This window comes from Stegostoma tigrinum, chromosome 7 (assembly GCF_030684315.1).
Source record: "Stegostoma tigrinum isolate sSteTig4 chromosome 7, sSteTig4.hap1, whole genome shotgun sequence".
NCBI classification, from domain to species: Eukaryota; Metazoa; Chordata; class Chondrichthyes; order Orectolobiformes; family Stegostomatidae; genus Stegostoma; species Stegostoma tigrinum.
Genome location: NC_081360.1, coordinates 19,855,421 through 19,874,512, shown reverse-complemented (window position 1 = coordinate 19,874,512; position 19,092 = coordinate 19,855,421). Strand labels below are relative to the sequence as shown.

The window sequence follows — 19,092 nt, the reverse complement described above, 5'->3', positions numbered from 1 at the left end:
CCACATTGATACCATTGGGCTGCAGGGTTCCCAAGCGGAATATAAGCTGCTGTTCCTGCAACCTTCGGGTGGCATCATTGTGGCACTGCAGGAGGCCCATGATGGACATGTCATCTAGAGAATGGGAGGGGGAGTGGAAATGGTTTGCGACTGGGAGGTGCAGTTGTTGGTTGCGAACTGAGCGGAGGTGTTCTGCAAAGCGGTCTCCAAGCCTCCGCTTGGTTTCCCCAATGTAGAGGAAGCCACACCGGGTACAGTGGATGCAGTATACCACATTGGCAGATGTGCAGGTGAACCTCTGCTTAATGTGGAATGTCATCTTGGGGCCTGGGATAGGGGTGAGGGAGGAGGTGTGGGGGCAAGTGTAGCATTTCCTGCGGTTGCAGGGCAAGGTGCCGGGTGTGGTGGGGTTGGAGGGCAGTGTGGAGCGAGCAAGGGAGTCACGGAGAAAGTGGTCTCTCCGGAAAGCAGACAGGGGTGGGGATGGAAAAATGTCTTGGGTGGTGGGGTCGGATTGTAAATGGCGGAAGTGTCGGAGGATGATGCGTTGTATCCGGAGGTTGGTGGGGTGGTGTGTGAGAACGAGGGGGATCCTCTTTGGGCAATTGTGGCGGGGGCGGGGTGTGAGGGATGTGTTGCGGGAAATGCGGGAGACGCGGTCAAGGGCGTTCTCGTTCACTGTGGGGGGAAAGTTGCGGTCCTTGAAGATCTTGGACATCTGGGATGTGCGGGAGTGGAATGTCTTATCGTGGGAGCAGATGCGGCGGAGGCGGAGGAATTGGGAATAGGGGATGGAATTTTTGCAGGAGGGTGGGTGGGAGGAGGTGTATTCTAGGTAGCTGTGGGAGTCGGTGGGCTTGAAATGGACATCAGTTACAAGCTGGTTGCCTGAGATGGAGACTGAGAGGTCCAGGAAGGTGAGGGATGTGCTGGAGATGGCCCAGGTGAACTGAAGGTTGGGGTGGAAGGTGTTGGTGAAGTGGATGAACTGTTCGAGCTCCTCTGGGGAGCAAGAGGCGGCGCCGATACAGTCATCAATGTACCGGAGGAAGAGGTGGGTTTTGGGGCCTGTGTAGGTGCGGAAGAGGGACTGTTCCACGTAACCTACAAAGAGGCAGGCATAGCTGGGGCCCATGCGGGTGCCCATGGCCACCCCCTTAGTCTGTAGGAAGTGGGAGGAGTCAAAAGAGAAGTTGTTGAGGGTGAGGACAAGTTCAGCTAGGCGGTTGAGGGTGTCGGTGGAGGGGGACTCGTCGGGCCTGCGGGACAGGAAGAAGCGGAGGGCCTTGAGGCCATCTGCATGCGGAATGCAGGTGTATAGGGACTGGACGTCCATGATGAATATGAGGTGTTGGGGGCCAGGGAATTGGAAGTCCTGGAGGAGGTGGAGGGCGTGGGTGGTGTCACGGACGTAGGTGGGGAGTTCCTGGACCAAAGGGGAGAAAATGGAGTCCAGATAGGTGGAGATGAGTTCGGTGGGGCAGGAGCAGGCTGAGACGATGGGTCGACCAGGGCAGGCAGGTTTGTGGATTTTGGGAAGGAGATAGAAACAGGCCATGTGGGGTTGGGGAACAATGAGGTTGAGCATGGGTTCCTGACCTGGCCAGTGTTACCATAAAGCGCACTCCTTCTCAACCTCTTCCCTTTGCCTAGGCGGAGGCAGGGTGACCTTGTGATTAAACCACCAGTTGTCACTGTCTAATAAGAGAGCAGCCTTGCGGTCTGGTAGAACTATGGTATGACTCCAACTAATTTTCTTCTCAATTCCACTGGCTCTATTTTGCCAGATCCTCCTGATGGCATATGTGACCAGATGGTATGTTGGTGTTGAGGACTTTCACTGTCATGTTACGTCACCTCAGGAGTTTTGTACTTTTTGGACCCAAGCTTATAATGACTGACTGACCCCAGCGTGAGTGCCACTGAGCAGGTTATTGCTTTGCAACTGCTGCATGATTGGTGATAGCATTGTCAGCAATACCTTCCATCACTTCCATAGTGAATGAGTAGGCTGTTGAAGGGTAATGGGCTGGATTGGATTTGTTTTTCTTTGTCCCGTATATGTCCCACCCATTCAATGTTCCACATTGCTGCTTAGGTGCCAGTATTGTAGCTGTACTGGAAAATCTTGGCTATGGGTGCAGCTAATTCTGGAACACAAGTCTTCAGTGCACTAGCCACAATGGTGTTAAGGCCTATAGCTGTTGCAGTATCCTATACCTTTTAGGTGTTTCTTGATATCATATGGAGTGAATCAGGTTGCCTGAAGACTGGTAGCTGTGATGCTGGAGTTCTCTGGAGGAAGCCCAGAAGGATCATCGACTCAGCAGTTACAGCTCCAGAAGGATGTGAATGCCTCAGCCTCCACTGTTGCACTCATGTGTGGGCTGCTCCATTACTGGAATATTTGTGGAGCCTCCTACCCCTTTTAAATGTTTAATTGTCCACCACCATTCACCACTAAATGTGGCAGGACCACATAGCTTAGGTCTGATCTGTTGGTTGTGGGATCACTTAGCTTTGTCCATCACATGCTATTGATGTAGTTTTGTGTGCGTGTAGTACTATGTTTTACTTTCATTGGGTAGACGGAGTATTTTTGTTATACCTGGTGTTGATGCTGACATTACATCTGCACTCTTCTTTGAATCAGGGTTGATCCCCCAATTTGATAGTCACATTGGAGCAGGAGATATGCTTGGCCGTGAGGTTACAGATTGTGTTTGAATACATTTCTGGAACTGATGGCCTACAGCACCTCATGAACGCCCAGTTTGGAGTTGTTAAATCTATTCGAATTCACTCCCATTTAGCGCAGTGTAACTGCGATGTGCAGCATGGTGGAGGGTATCCACCATATGAAGAGGGGGCAGTGTCTCCACAGAAATTATATTGTTGAGATTCCTGCTGATACTGTTATGGTCAAATGCATCTGAAACACATATTTCAGTGAATGAGGTCATTGAAGGGTTATTTTTCACCTGAGGATTTTTTTGCCAACTATCGTTTGACAGAAGTGGGAGAGAGGAGTTAGGGGAAGCATTCTGTGTCAGATAGGATTCAGGGCCGCACAGGTAACACCATTGGGTATGTGATGAATTCTGAGAAAAATACTGCATTTCATGATTGATACAATGCTTCAGAACCCAGGGCTGTCCAATTATCATGCCAGAAATCCTAAAATAAATCACAGTGAAACACTTAATTAGAAATAAAATTGTCTCATGCATCAGCCTAGGTTTTATTTGGGAACCTAGTTTTAGTTTCCATTTTTCAAATTAGCAATAGGTTGTCATAGCTAATGTAATAAACACTAGGACACAACAAAACCGTCTCAGGAGAGATATAAAATGTTTCTCTCTCTGAATTTCTCCCTGTCTCCTTTCTTGGCCCCTGCCTGTTGACTAAATATTGTTCTGTGTGCGTGCATATTCAGATTATTATTCTACGATGATATTTGATACTTTTTAGTGATGTTTGAATCAGTTTCTATATCTAGTGCCTTCCTTAATCTCAGAATATGTTGGTTCCAATCGCTTGTTCCCGGTTCTCATGTTAAGCATCCTGCCAACCTTTTTTGTCACATTTGTTTTGTTTGACTATTTCTGATGGGTGCTGGCAGTAGGGTACTCTGTATTTTCTGTATTTCGTAACGTTCTATTTATTTGGAGACAGCATCTGTTATGTTTGAATTTTAATTTGATGCTGCCTCTTTTTCTTTAACTCTTGTCTGGCCTGACGGCTTGACTTTTAGCAGGATTTTCTTTGTCGTTGAACACTGGCTGGACTGTTTCATTTGCCTGTTCTGACGCTCGCACTGTGCCCCGCTCCTGATTATTGCTTGTTTTCGTTTCTGTGACCCAGTGCATCCACTCTTCCCCCCCCCCCCACCAAAAATGATTGATGTTGCACTTTCTGGACCTCTTCTAACTCTTGCAGTTACTGGTATTTCTCTGTTAACTTGCAAGACTGACAACTGATGATGCCGAATTACTTATAAGTACCTGAGAAAACTGTTCAGATCAGTCTGAGCTTTGAAATTTTTATCATAAATTGCACAGCACTTGAGAAAGAAATGATTCAAAACTGGACAAGATTGGAAAATGAATTTTCGCTGCCTGTTTGACTAAACAGCTAAAATGTCTGACAGTGTTGTCACCTTTTGCTATCATGTTTAGCTTTCTGTATCCCAGCTTCCTCTTGAGGAAAGAGGAAGAATAGGACTGGTGAACAATCTCTTTACTAAAATATCTTTGAGCAGGCCAGGAGCAAGCCTTCTGCTCTGGGCAAGAACTTGGGAAGGGGGCCATAACTGTTGCGGATATTTTGCCTTTTATATTTGTTCTACAAACAAATTGAGGGTTACAAGGAATTCACAATCAGATCAGCTATAATTTTAATGAACGTCAGAGAGAGAATGATGGATTGAACGGTTGCCTCTTTCTATTTCATGTGATCTTACGATCAGAGGTTATTGCGATGTATAAAGCCTCTGACACTCTTGGGATAAAGATCTCTTTTGGAAAAGTACTAAATCATACCGAGCTGACATACTGCAGAGCTCTGAGTAGATTAGATCGTTCATTTTGCCTGACAGCCCTCCTAACTCGGAGGCTAATAGCATTCACAGTGACAATTGTAATACCAAATGAATCAGGGAAGAAGGATTAAATAGAGTATGAAGTGAGCAGAGGGTAGACTGGGCTGAACAAGATATTGTTTTGTTCTTTTGTCTATCTAATGCATGCCCCATTTAATCAAACCAGGTGCAGTTAACTTTCCAACCAAATTAAACCTACTGATATTATTTTGACCTTGTGATTTGTGCGGTTTTGAGATGTCTGTAAATATGATAAATAATGTTGACAAGCAGCCTTTTGTTAGGTGTTTAATTAAAGTGAGATCCAATAGCTACACAGGAAGCTGAAAGCCTCTTTGTGGAAAGGATGCAACGCGCAAGCCCAAATAATGTTGAGTTGGCCGTATTATTTCTCTCCCTGTCTCTTTCTCTGGCTTGTGATTGCTCATCCAAAGAGAGTTGGATATAATACTTGGAGCTAAAGGGATCGACACATGGACAGACTGCTGAGTTGAATGATCAGCCATGATCATAATGAAGAGTTTAGCAAGCTCAGAAGGTTAAATGGCATGCTCCTATTTTCTGTTTTTATTCCCTTGCACATTCCAAACTTTCACTCTCCCAGTCTTTCACTTTGCCATTTTCTCTCTATCATTATGTCTGTATCACATACTCGTTCTGTGACTCCCTACTTTGGAAGACAAAAATGTTGGAATCTAATTTAAGGGAAATTCTTAGAAATCGATCCTTATTTACCTAGGGTAATCCCAATATGCCCCAAAATCCTTGGGACAAACGGTCTGGATTGGTTATCCCACATTCTCATACAGTACCCATGAATAGTTGTGTACACTAAGCTTGGGTTCTTCATATATCTGAAATTTCTAACACTTACCCTTTCTGCGATCCCTGGGTGTGAAAAATAACAAAGTCGTCATCTCTGTGGAAAGGATTTGCTCTTTCCTGTGTTTTAATCAGTGTTCCAATGAATTGGGAATGATGAACGCAGGTCAATAGAGTGGTCAAGAAGACATATGACATGCTTTCCTTCATCGCACGGGGTATTGAGTACAAGAGTTGTCAGGTCATGTTACAGTTGTAAAAGACTTCGGTTCGGCCACATTTGGAGTACTGCATACAGTTCTGGTCGCCACATTACCAAAAGGATGTGGATGCTATGGAGAGGGTGCAGAGGAGGTTCATCAGGATGTTGCCTGGTATGGAGGGTGCTAGCTATGAAGAGAGGTTGAGTAGATTAGGATTATTTTCATTAGAAAGACAGAGATTGAGGGGGGACCTGATTGAAGTCTGCAAAATCATGAGGGGTATAGACAAGGTGGATAGCAAGAGGCTTTTTCCCCAGAGTGGGGTACTCAATTACTAAGGATCATGAGTTCAAAGTGAGGGGAGGAAAGTTTAGGGGCAGTATGCATGGAAAGTTCTTTACGCAGAGAGTGCTGTTCCTGTGCTATAATTTTCTCTGTTCTTTGAATAGATAATAAATTTAAAGTGAACGGTTCAGCTTTGTTTTTCATTTTGAGATTATGGGTTTGTTCCAAGGTATCAAATTCTGTAAGCCAATCAGGTTTGTTTTCTGGGAAAAGCGGTATTAATGGCCTTGCGAAGAGTATCCCTTACAGCCATAATGCGGCTCTAAGGTTATAACCTAGGTCAAAGTTAATACAGCAGACATTGTTTGCTTTGGTTTTCAGTAAGCAGTTCAATACAATACCTGACGGAGGTCCAAATTCAAGATAAGTGATGCAACAAGACAAGTGGATCTAGTTGAATTGCAAGTAGGTTTTGCTGCAGGAGCCATAAAACTGGTGATGAAAGCTGATTGCTCTAGCTCAGTTGCACAAGTTGTCAGGGTTGGGATAAGGTGATCCACAGTAGCTCAGATGTAGACTCTTGCTTGGAATGGATTGGTGATGAAGAAACAAGTCCACATTTCATATGGCGATGCCTCGGTTCTATTGCTGCATCCTCTCTGAGATTGAGAATTCAAATCCCGCTGTAAATAATGAAACTGAGTTTTAATTAATCTAGTAATTTGTGAGCTGACCTTGGAAAAACAAACCAGCCAAGCCACTGTAATGTTGCAAAAGCCAACTGATTTGCTGATGATCTTCAGGATAACCTGCCATCCGTGTGCAGTTTGGTTTCTGTTCCATGTTTTCTGGTTGCTTTCTAAAGCCAATTAGTCGTGTATTGGCCTTCTCCCAATCACTGATTTAAAAATAATAGAAGTCACCAATTAGGCCATCAAATGATGCCCTATCACCAATAAGCTGCTGTTTCGACTAGGTTTACCACATGAGGCTATATCAGTTCCTGAAGCAGGCCCATCACCACCTCGGACCAACCAAGGATGGCCAATAATGGCCATATTGAAACATTAACCCTGTTTCTTCTTCCACAGGTGTTGCTGAATTTTGCAGCACTTCCTGTTTTTATTTCAGATTTCTATCATCTGCAGTGCTTTATGTTTAAATGTCAGCCGGGCCAGTGCATTCACATTCTGAAACCAAATATTCATCACAATATCTATTTGGCGCAGGATTCAGAATGTGTTGTTGAGGGCATATGAGGATAATCAGACAGAGGCTCCATATTGATTGGCCTTTACTCTCATCAGATTTTCCTGTATGTTGTGCACACATGTTGGTGAGAGTAATGGTGCAATGTTATGCAATACTTGTGTGTAGAGGGATGGTATAGAGCAGTATATTTTATGATCATGTGAGAAAAAGAGGTTGATATTTTTAGAGATAATGGGAACTGCAGATGCTGGAGAATGCAAGATAACAAAGTGTGTCGCTGGATGAACACAGCAGGCCAAGCAGCATCTCAGGAGCACAAAAGCTGACGTTTCGGGCCTAGACTCTTCACAGTCAATTGGTTCCAAATCGGCATTGCTGGAGCAAAAAGGACACATTTTGATGTGCACTCATCAGGTCTTACACAATAAGTATCAAAGTAAAGGGAAACTCTCTGACAGGAGTATGTCGACTGTTTATTTGGCAAGTGGAACCTGATCAGTCAAGGCTCTTGAGTCAAATAAACTTATTAGGGATAAAGAAATCAAAGGACTTAGGGATAAAGCAGGGACAGGATGATGAGTTGGACGCTCAGCCATGATCATGTTGAATCGTGAAGCAGGCTCAAAGAGCCACATAACTTATTCTGCTCCTATTTTCTATGATTCTATATTTGTTGTGGAGTATGTACCAGCTAACTGTGACTGACAGTTAACTGCCAAGCTTTGTTTCAATTTTTAAGAAGACAGATTGACTGATTAGTCAAGGTTTTGCCCTGAGAAATGAGCCAGAGAATGGCTGTCACTTTATTTTGTTGCATTGAAACACTTCAGTATTTCGTGCAAGTTGTCTTGATGAGTGCAAGATGGAAAGTTTTGAAAAATATCATTTTTAGGCAATTTATTATGTATATTCACGCATAATATAGTGCCTGTATATGGTGCAAACTGTGCAAAAGTGTTTTTTTATATTTGGATCAAATGGTGTATGTTAGCTGTTAGGCATATTACTTGAGGGAAAACTTTATAATCTGTAGGTGGTTTTGTTCCATCTGAACTAACTTCCTGTTCTGCCAACAGATGAAGGGTATTATCAAGGTGGTAGGTTCCAGTTTGAAACAGATGTTCCAGAAGCCTACAACATGGTGGTGAGTAGAGGAGTTTTTTTTGTTTGATCAGCTACTTTGCCTGAAAGGTAAAACTGGATCCGGGAAATTCAGTCTGAGTTTATCTACTTCTTCTGTAAGTCTTTTTCTGCATCAAAGTGAGGAATCTTCATCCTGGGGAATGAAGAACAAATGTTGCCTTACCAGTGACACCTACAACATGATAAAAACGAAATAACTATTTTAGTGCAACAGTGTTAACATGGAACACTCCCAAGACAGGTATAATGTTGTAATAGACATAGAGTAAAGCTTCCTCTTCACTGATCTAATCAAACATTCCCAGGGCCACTACAGTACATGGCTTGATATAGAGCAGAGCTGTCACTACATGGTGCACGATGAACACTTCCAGAGCTGGTAAAACATAGATTGGCTAAAAAGTAAAACACTCTCTACTATGTCCCCATCAAACAAACCCAGAGCAAGTGAGGTACAAAGTTAGATACAGGGTAGAGCACTTGGTGCACTGTTCCCAACAAACCCTCCTAGGGCTGGAACAGTACAGGTTAAATATAAAGTAAAGCTGTCTCTACATTGTCCCCATCAACTCTCCGAAGGCAGGCATAGTGCAGGGTTAGTTACAGAGTAAAGTTCCTTTGTTTCTTGTGATAAAACCTGTTCTCCACTGTTTCCTAATTAGTTCTTGAAGTTGTCAAGCCACATGAGTAAATGCTCCTGCTTTCTCCTCTGGTTCAGTGAGTCCATGTCAGTTTCTGAAAAATGTGACAAGATGTCCTGAAACACTTCACTGGTGACACAAAAAGCAAGCAATTATTCGTGAAATACATTATTATTTTGTTGTCCTGGATTGTTTGTATGTGCAGTGAATGTTAGTCACAAATCCTAGGTGGTAGACTAGAGCTAGAAATGAAACTAGATAAATCTGTTAGCACAAACATTAATTAATTTGACACTGTCTTCAGGTCAGAGAGACTGAAAAGCACAATTAATATTTTGGCTCATATCCTTTCTCCAATTTGAAAACTGTATGTAATGCTGGATGGGGGAAGGGAATCAATAATTAAATCGTAGAAAGTTGTGAGCTATACAACCTACAGACAGCTTAGTCAAAAACTGTTAGGGAATGTGAATACATTCATCAATGAGGTATGTCGCCACTTTGAGATAAAGTCACCATAGTCACAGAGGACTACAAAGCTGCAGCATAGTTGGAGAGAGACTAGTTGTGAGTTTAAACTGAGAATCATCATGTCTCGGGTAAGGGGCATGACTTAAAAGGCAGGACCTATATGATGACCTCAGTTAATATGGAACTGAACCTGCCCTGTTAACACTCCCAGCATTACAAACCAGAAGTCCTGCTAACTGAGCTAACCAACCCCCATCAGTGAGATAATGCATAAATTATACACTAAAGGAGGTTCAAGTACATGAGACTTGAATGATTGGGAAGAGATTCATCCAACTTGTACTTCCAGAAAAATAAATTGTTAAACAAGCAGGTGAAAAACCATAGTTGGGCCACAGCATGAAGCAGTTTCTGATTTTTTTTTCATATTCCCCTAATCTAAATTTTGATCACATTTACTGGTTTAGCTGTGTGCCCCATGGACTCCCCATTGTTAGAAAGGAACTGAGATTGACTGTAGAAACTTGACATCCTGTCTCCCCTGCGTGCTGTGGGTAACAGTGCTTGTCACCTGTGTTTACAATTTCCTGCTTTTGCGATTTTTTAAAATCCCTGCTGCATTTGATTGGGTTTCTGTTGTAGAAGGATCATTTACATAACTTGGTTTGAAGACTGCAGATAAAGAAAGGAATCTGAAAATCTTGCATCTGCAGGGTTTTGCCAGTTAGAAGGGAGGAGTGCTAATGTGCATTTTTGCAGTTTGATGTGCCTTTATCTAAATGGTGGTAATTAATTGTCATTTGCAGCTGTCAAGTTGTCCAGTGACCCACTACAAAGAGGGGACATCACCTGCAGCCTCGGGTGCTTGCTACCAGGCTGGTCCCCCACCAAATGGCAATGGTTAGAGCGGCCAGAATGAACAATACAAAATCAAAGTATTTCCTGATTGATGGGCCTTACTGACCTGAAATAAACCTGCTCTAAATAAATTGCTCAGCTCAAAACTACTTTCAGTAAATACGTTTGCAACTCGTTAAGTTTCAGAAAACATTATCAACAAAGCAAATTTAATCACCTTGACAAGGATGGCATTGTTTGAAACAAATCTATAAAAAAGGATAGCGCAAAGTAGAGATTGGAGGAGATTCAGTTTATAGATTGAGAGCAGTTGGAGTTTAAAGAAAGCAATGCGTGTGATATGGACAATAATAGCAGGATGACTACTTGCAGTTGGAACTGTCCACATTGAGAGAAGTTGGATAACTGCAGGGTCAGAAAGAAGTCCGCTTAATGATTTACATTGGGGTAAATTATACAGTAAAAGTTACGTAATAGCTTGCATTAGGGCGTTTTGCCATCAGGGTAAATTACATGCTATAATTTTAACTATTATACTCTGGCTTTGGGGAAAGGTAAAAAGACATCAAGACAGCTGAGATAACAAACAAAAGTAATGATTCTATTTAAATGAGTTGAATACATTTAATAAGGTTGAAATGGAGCGTCGTAGAGGCGCTACAGTATGGAAACTTACCATTTGGCCCAACAAGTCCACACTGCCCCGCTGGAGAGCATCCTGCTCAGACCCATTCCCCTACCCTGCATTTCCCATGTCCAGCCCACCTAATCTAAACATCCCTGGACAATTTAGCATGGCCAATCCACCTACCCTGCATACTTTGGACTGTGGAAGGAAACCGGAGGAAACCCACACAGGCACAGGGAGAATGTGCAAACTCAACACAGACAGTCGCCCAAGGATGGAATCGAACCTGGGACTCTGGTACTGTGAGGCAGCTGTGCTAACCACTGAGCCACCATACCACCCTAAAGAAGTAAATTCAAAACAATTCTGAAAGCTTACTTTGAAGTGGCCATGAATAACTTTATTTAAAAACGAGCAAATGCCTTTTGTAATAGGTAATACAGTGTGGGGTTGGAGGGGACACAGCAGGCCAGGCTGCACCAGAGGAGCAGGAAAGTTGACATTTTGTGTCGGGACCCTTCATCAGAAATGGGCCCAGCATTGGCCATTCTTACTATCTTTAAGTGCCTTTGTAATACATTTTCAGTTTTATTTTAGCAAAATGCAAATAAGCACTTGACCAAGGCAAAGTATATTAAAGCTACTTGAAGAACAGGGTATAAGAAGGGGTCAAAGGACTGATGAAAGGCATGTTCATATCATGTCACAAATTTGATTGGGGAGATTCATCAGTTTCTAAATTGGAAATAAATGCATTTTTAGATCATGATACAAACTTTTTATCTTTTGAGATTAATTTCCCAAGGCTCAACACAAAACACTGCTTCTATAAGCTAGAGATAACACAGTGTGGAGCTGGAGGAACACAGCAGGCCAGGCAGCACCAGAGGAGCAGGAAAGCCACCGCCTTGGGTCGGGACCCTCCAGGAAACTACCTCTAGTGCTTTCTGTGAATTTGTGTATCATAGCTACAGTTTCCAATTTGAGTATCCCAATCAACATGAAGATTTAACTTAACCGTAATTGTTGCTGTATTCTTTTTACATACTCTGGATGTGATCTCCTGTTGACTGTATGCCATTTACTGGTCTCCCTTAATTGACAGCACACCCCTGCCAAGTGAAAAATGTACCATGCTGATATGGGGCTCAAGGGTCCCGACCCGAAACTCAACCCCACTGTTCCACCAATGCTGCCGGGTCTGCTGCGCTCCCCCAGCTCCACGCCATGTTGTCTCTGACTCCAGCATCGGCAGTTCTTACTTCTGTAAGCTAGCCTTTTACCAGCTAGTATGTCATTATCTGGCACAATATCTGGCAGACAGAAACACTGCTTAGGCCACTACTAGTCATCTCCAAGAGAGTGGTAGAAAAATACTCAAGAGCAAGAATAAGCATTCCATCTGCCTGTGGCTTCAAGTTTAATTGTAATGGAAAATGTAAGCATGCTAAGACAGCATCGTAGATTGAAGTGTTTTTGAACCAACTATTCCTCCTTGATTACGGAAAATTATGAACACATATCAATCTGCACTTATAATTAAGCATTTTAATATCTAAATTAGGAATAGTTCCAAGAATCTCTGTCTTCCTCTTGCTGGCTTCGGAAGTTGCTATACAGCCATCCTAGATATACATCGTGAGTGACATGCAACAAAAGGAAGTTCAAACATATTGAAAATCAAATAAGCTAGCTGGCTCACTTTGAGGCATGGTTCCTCTGTAAATGAATTAAGCAGCCGCTTCTCACACATATGTGCACTGTCAAAGATAGCAGCTCTATTTGGTCACTTGAGAAAGTGACGACCAACATTCTGTCTGAATTTCTTACTGCTCATCATCTTCAACTGTGAAGAGCCAATCATGTTGTGAGGTACTACCCACCTACTCCATACTTAAGGCATGATTTGCAATCCCTGTAGTACTGTCAGAGTTTGAAATTGGACTTCAGTGCTGAGTGCTCATTTTCAATATTGTATTAATGAGCATTTTGGTTAAAAATTCCACCCAGCCTACCCATGATTGAAAATTGCCTTGGCACTGAACAGTTGATTTGAATTTTGGTTACTGGCCCCCGATCTATTTATACTATGCAGCATGCATTTATATTTTTTAATCTAACAGTGGTTAATGTATTCCTGGATGGTTAGTGATTTACAATCAGGTAAATCAGATTTGCGTTCAAAACTAAGATTAGATGTAGAGCTCGGACTGAATTTTATTTTGTACGATGCCCATCAGCAAGATTAGTTCAGGAGCCCATTGGAATGACTATCTTATTCCATGCTGAAGGTAGGAAGGTTTGCTGCATCAGCTGTTATAATGCTGTTTTCTTGTTTCTAATATGTACAGGACTGGGCAGAAAAATAATGATGAAATCTCAGTGTTAGAATGCCAAGTAATGCCATGAGTAATATCACTGTACAGAAGACATCATTGTTTTGTCCATGTTTGGTGTGTGGGGCAACATGTGTGTGAGTGAGCTGTAATTGCCAAATAAACCTGTCAGGACTAATTTTGCAGCAAAGGCACTTTCTCCAAGGTGGCCAGCTGAACAGCAGCAGAGTGGATCCCTGAATTTACGAAGAATGCCCGTCGTTTAATACAGGAAAATAGTCAGCTCTGTCAGAAAAAGATCTGGTGAAATTAATGATGGAAGATGGGTTAGAATTGTACAAGCTGCAAGAGGGGAATGAACATGGGAGAGTGTGGATTGTGTGGGGAGGGGAGAGGCTGTGAATGAATAGACTGTGAGGGAGGAACAGTGACCATAGGGAGAGATTGTGAGTGAATAGATGTGGGGGAGGAACTTATGCTACCTCTAGAACCAGGAAAATTCAACTTGGATTGCTAGTGCAATAATGGTGCTGTACCTGTTAGACCCTTTGCGTACCATGACAGAATGCCAAGCTAAATATTAGAAAAAATTGCATGGTTTTTTGTTTAGTCACATACGTTACTCCCCCATCTTTTTCATTAATGATACAACTACAAATGGAGTCATGGTCATACAGCACTGGGGGGAAAAGCCCCAGCCTATTTAGCCCACCTTATAACTCAAACCCTCCAGCCCTGGCTACATCCTTGTAAATTTTTTGTGCACCCTCTCAAGTTTAACAACATCCTTCCTATAGAAGGGTGACCAGAATTGTGTGTAGTATTCCGAAAGTGACCCCAGCAATGTCCTGTATAGCTGCAACATGACCTCCCAGCTCCTTTACTCACTGTTATGACCAATGAAGGCAAGCGTGCCCAACACTACCCTGTCCACCTGGGATTCCACTTTCAAGGAATTATGCAACTGCGTCCTTAGGTCTTCATTCGGCAACACATCCCAGGGCTCTACATTAACTATACAAGTCCTGCCCTGTTTGCCTTATCAAAATGCAGCACCTCACATTTATCTAAGTTAAACCCTTATTTACCACTCCTCGGCCCATTGGCCCATCTGATTAAGGCCTCATTATATTCTAAAATGATCTTCAGTATCTACTACACCATCTATTTAATGTTGTGCTTGTGACAACAAAATTGACCTACCACCTAATCACCAGGATGGTGACATGTTCTTCATTGCAGGAGATTTACAGTCTTGTACGTGTTTATACTCCCACACTAAGGCACTCTGAGTACAGTGGGTTACTCTGAATGAACAACTCTAGATGAAAGATTCTCTCTCAGTTGCTGAATAAGACTATCACATTGCAGCAGCAGGTGATTAGCTTTTTCCTCCTACCCAACAGCCTTAATCTGGTATAGTACAGGATCGACACCTAGGCCAATGGTATCTGTGTCAACTACAAAAGATCAAGGTTAATTGAAAACAGACTCCCACAAGGTCTGCACATTCTTTAGCTTTACTAAAGTATCTTGTGCTTCACCAGTTCCGTATCCTTACTTTAATAGCATTTATACAAAATAAACTACGAGACATTACTTAAGGTGCAAAGCCAAATCAGTTTCTTCCAATGCATTACATTACTCATTATATTTACAAATTCCACCTAATTGGCATGCAATGGCAAAAGGTTTACTCAGTGACCTTTCTCCATTGTGCCTTTACAGCAGCTGCTCCAAGCTTTAGTGTGTCCCTTGACATATTGTCATGGACCTTGGAATGTCAATCTGCAATACTCAGCCACGGATAACTCTTTACAGTAGAAAATCAGTGTGTTGCAGTCAAACCAGAGAGCATCTATCACCGAGTTGATGGTCCTCCGAGTGCAGTTTGTCTCTACGTGTACCCAGGAAGAACCCTGTAGAGCACAGCATCTGCATCACAGTGCTGCTCAAAATGAACATCCACAAAAACTATTGTATCTCTTTCTAAACGTTTATTTGCACATGCCGAAAAAGATGGAAATTGTCTATTAGTCATTATAGCCATCTTGGTCAGCATGCAGGAGTGAGACTTTGGATGAAGGTTCTGACTAGGAAGGTCCTTTTCACCATCAGCCAGGCTACAGTCTTGGTGTTCGTTTGATAGTTCTGAAGGTGAGGCATTCTGTCAAATGACTTTGGTAGTGTCCTCGAGGAACCATCTGAATTCTTTCTGCAGGGCTTTGAGGAAGTTACATGCAGACTGCTCCCTGATGAACTTGTGATCTAAGGCGTATCACTGGGCCCTATCATATGATTTGTCTTTAACTTCTATGTTGGCTGCATAACTGTAAGCTCAGGATTTGCAGTGAAGCCAAAGGTGGAGCCTGGCCAAGTCTGTTTCCCTGACTAGACTGCCCTAATTACAATACACTAGGATTTGTGTTACTTGTTTCAGCCTGTTTTCCTTAGATAAGTTGATGTCGCGGTAAGTTGTTCCTCCCCTATTCAACCAAAAGCTCTTTCAGACTTTGTGTACAAATTTCATGCTGTGCTCCTCTACAACAGTGACTACACTTCAAAAGCAATTAGTTGACAGTAAAGCTATTTCAAATAGCCTGAGAGGGAACATAAGGCTGTACGTAAATGATGCTTGCATCGTTATTTATAAAGTTGTAACTCTACAATTGTGGATAAAAAGCCAACCGCTGAATTGTGCACCTCTTCAACACAAATGGCAAACTTTTACACTGCTAGATTTGGAGTGTTACTGATCCTGTATGCTAAATAATATGTCAAAAAGGCTTTGATCAGATTTGTAGGCACCTGGACTTCGTTTCAAGACACCATGGTAATTGTTGACTTTGCTTATACTCATTGTATTTCTAATAGTTTACAGAGTCACACTGGGATTATTCCTCTTGAGGCCTTCTCCCACAGAAGATAACAAAAGCTAAATACTGTGGATAATAAAATGTGAGGCTGGATGAACACAGCAGGCCCAGCAGCATCTCAGGAGCACCTTGAGATGCTGCTGGGCCTGCTGTGTTCATCCAGCCTCTCATTTTATTATCTTGGATTCTCCAGCATCTGCAGTTCCCATTATCACTAAATACTGTGGACACTGGAAGTACTTAGGTCTGGCAGCATCTGTGGAGACAGAAACAAAGTTCATGTTTCAGTCTGATTTACTTTTGATAAGAATCTGAAATGACCTGAACCATCAACATCATCATCAACCAGAAATGCAAACCCTCTGTTTCTCTCTCCAGATATGCTTTCTTTTCAACCAGAAATAAGATGCCTGGCTTGCTCCCAGGACCAGCTTTTTTCAACGCTGATAAAATTGTAGAATGGTTACGGCTTTGAATTACGCCACTTGGCCCTTTGTCTGTGATGGTCCTCTGTAAGAGCAACCCAGCTAGTCCCATTCCCTCACCTTTTCCCCCATAGGCCTAAAAATTATTTCTCTTCAGATTATGATCCAGTTCCCTTTTGAAAATAGTGATTGCATTCACCTCTACTACAATCTTGGTTAGTGCAATTCTAAGAAAGGATTTGGGAGTAACTAGGGATTGTGATGTGGGGAAGGGTCCAGGAGTGAGTCCATGACTTTGCTTGAGATTAATGCTGGTGAATCTGACGAAAATGGCCTGGGCCATTTTTGTTTTAAATTCCTGTGAAATCTGGTTTCTGTTTTAGAATATTCAGATGAGAATGGAATTGTGCTCCTGCATTCGCTAAAGGCTCAGTTGTCCTTAGTGGATATGTGACATTTCTGGCATTGTTGTAGTTAAGGTATTAACACTCAGAATAATCCTCTGATAAACTGGCTCCTTGCTCTGCCCACACAAAGTGCAGCTCAGACTGTCAAGAGTAAAGCAAGCCCCTGGTGATGGAGGGAAGCAGAAGACACTGTGTGAGGCATACTAAACAGCAAAACCTTGCCTGTTTATCTGAGCTAGAGAATATTAATTTTCTTTTATTGGTACTAGTGATCGGCTGCATAATTGTCCTTTCTTAGCTGGCAGGAAGCATACTTGTTAAAGAATGGCATCTTATTCCACTTGTGAGAGGCTCGCACTGCAGCCAGTGTTTCAGCATTTCAAAGGCTCATAGCTTTATTATTGATATCATACTTTGTCACTCTGTAGTGTTGTTAAAATCCTCACGCAGTGTACACCATCCAGTTGCCTACCTTTTTCTTTCTTTTGTTTTCCCGTCTCTAGCTCTGTCTCATTCCTTCACTGACATACATGCACACCCACCTTAGGAGGTTTGTGGTAGAGTGCTTTTGTGACTAAAAATGCTAAGGTAGCATGAGTTCAAATCGCGCCATAGCAATGGGTAGAATTTAAATTTAATCAATAAATCTGGAATTAAAAGCTAGTCTCAGTAACTGAGTAATTCCGACTCAGAAACGATCATTGAATTTTTTTTTGAATTACATTTGGTTCACGATGTTCATAAAGGGGTGGAGAAATCTGCTGTCCTTGCCTGGTCTAGCCATTGTTATTCCAAAGAGACGGTAATGTGCTTGACTTTTAACTGGCTTCTGAAATAGCTAACCAAACCATCCCAGAGAGAGCAATTAAGACTGGGCAACAAATACTGGTCTTACCAACCGCATCCCATGAAAAAATAAAGGAAAAACTATCCAACTTCCCACCCTTTCTTTCTTAGGCTCAACAATCCAACCCTCTTACCCACACTATACCCTGTCAGACATAACCCTGTACAGGACAATTTAACTGTGATCCTTCTGTCTCATTATGACAGGCTGGTAACGTAGCCAATGATGGTGCCAGTTTAATACTGGTTTTTGTTGTCTTGAGTGTGCCACCAAAGGTATGTACCACGTATCATTCACACCACAAGGTTGTGTCGATCATTTGCCACCAGTGACATCCTGTGAAGTTGTGGGGTCAAAATGAGCATAAATGGAATTGGTGCAGCCTCATTGTTTTCTCAGTGGATCAGCAATTTCATGTATGCTAGATGTATTGTAAGTGGGAATAGTTTCTACACCTGCATTTCTTGCTTGGCAAATTACCTCTGAATATGTCAGAAAACACATGCTGGTATGTTGATTGGTTTTTTTTGACTGGTTGTGCACTTTGAAGCTTCATTCACAGTTTGTCTACTTTCTTCTGTCAATAAAACTACATTTCTTCTGGGAGTTTAACTGATACTTTCTTCTCAATTATTTTGTCAGTGTAACACATTGCTTGCCCCTTTTGCTGAATTACATTCTGCTTTGACTTCTGCAGGATTGCAGCAGATTATCATTCAACTTTACAAAAAGAAGCTTGAAACTAACATGTTTTTCCCTCTCTGCAGCCTCCTAAAGTGAAGTGTTTAACCAGAATTTGGCACCCCAATATTACTGAGACTGGAGAAATCTGTTTAAGGTATTGCATTTGTTCTCCAGTTTTGATTGATTAGAACAGGTTGCATTTCAGACGTATATTTAGAAATATCGAAGTATGCTTCTTTGGTTAACAAAGTGGTGCTGAGGTACTCTGTTTGGGATCACATCCTGTTTCCATGGGTGAAGAAACCATGATACTTCCCAGTCAGACATGGTAATATGAGTCAGCCTTCTGCCTAGTCACTGGTCACGGGGATCAGCCTCCCAACTCCCGGGATGGATTCCAACACCAGGAAACATCTGGCAAAATTAGAGCTCCTGTTTTTCTACAAAATTTATGCATCTTTTGCTGTTTAAAGTTTTATGTAGTTAAGACACAATCTGCGTTTAGCTGCATTCTTGCAATTGCGTAGACTCCTCATATGAAGACCAATGTAAGCAACTTTCCAGATGTACTCAACATTTCCATGGGTCAGAAATGCCTTCACAGCTTAGAAATGCTTAAATGTTAGAGGGCGCTCAAATAACCTAGGGTCGTTT

General features: G+C 42.4%; 1 protein-coding gene across 2 annotated transcripts in view; it reads left to right on the top strand.

Moving 5' to 3' along the window:
- The window catches only part of ube2f (ubiquitin-conjugating enzyme E2F (putative)), a 104,462-nt gene that overhangs the window by 68,240 nt on the left and 17,130 nt on the right, over positions 1–19,092 (top strand). For both annotated transcript variants that reach the window (XM_048533881.2, XM_048533880.2), the window contains 2 exons: positions 8,199–8,266; positions 18,522–18,592. In XM_048533881.2, the coding sequence (XP_048389838.1) occupies positions 8,199–8,266; positions 18,522–18,592 (139 nt within the window). The remainder of the gene's footprint in view (positions 1–8,198; positions 8,267–18,521; positions 18,593–19,092) is intronic.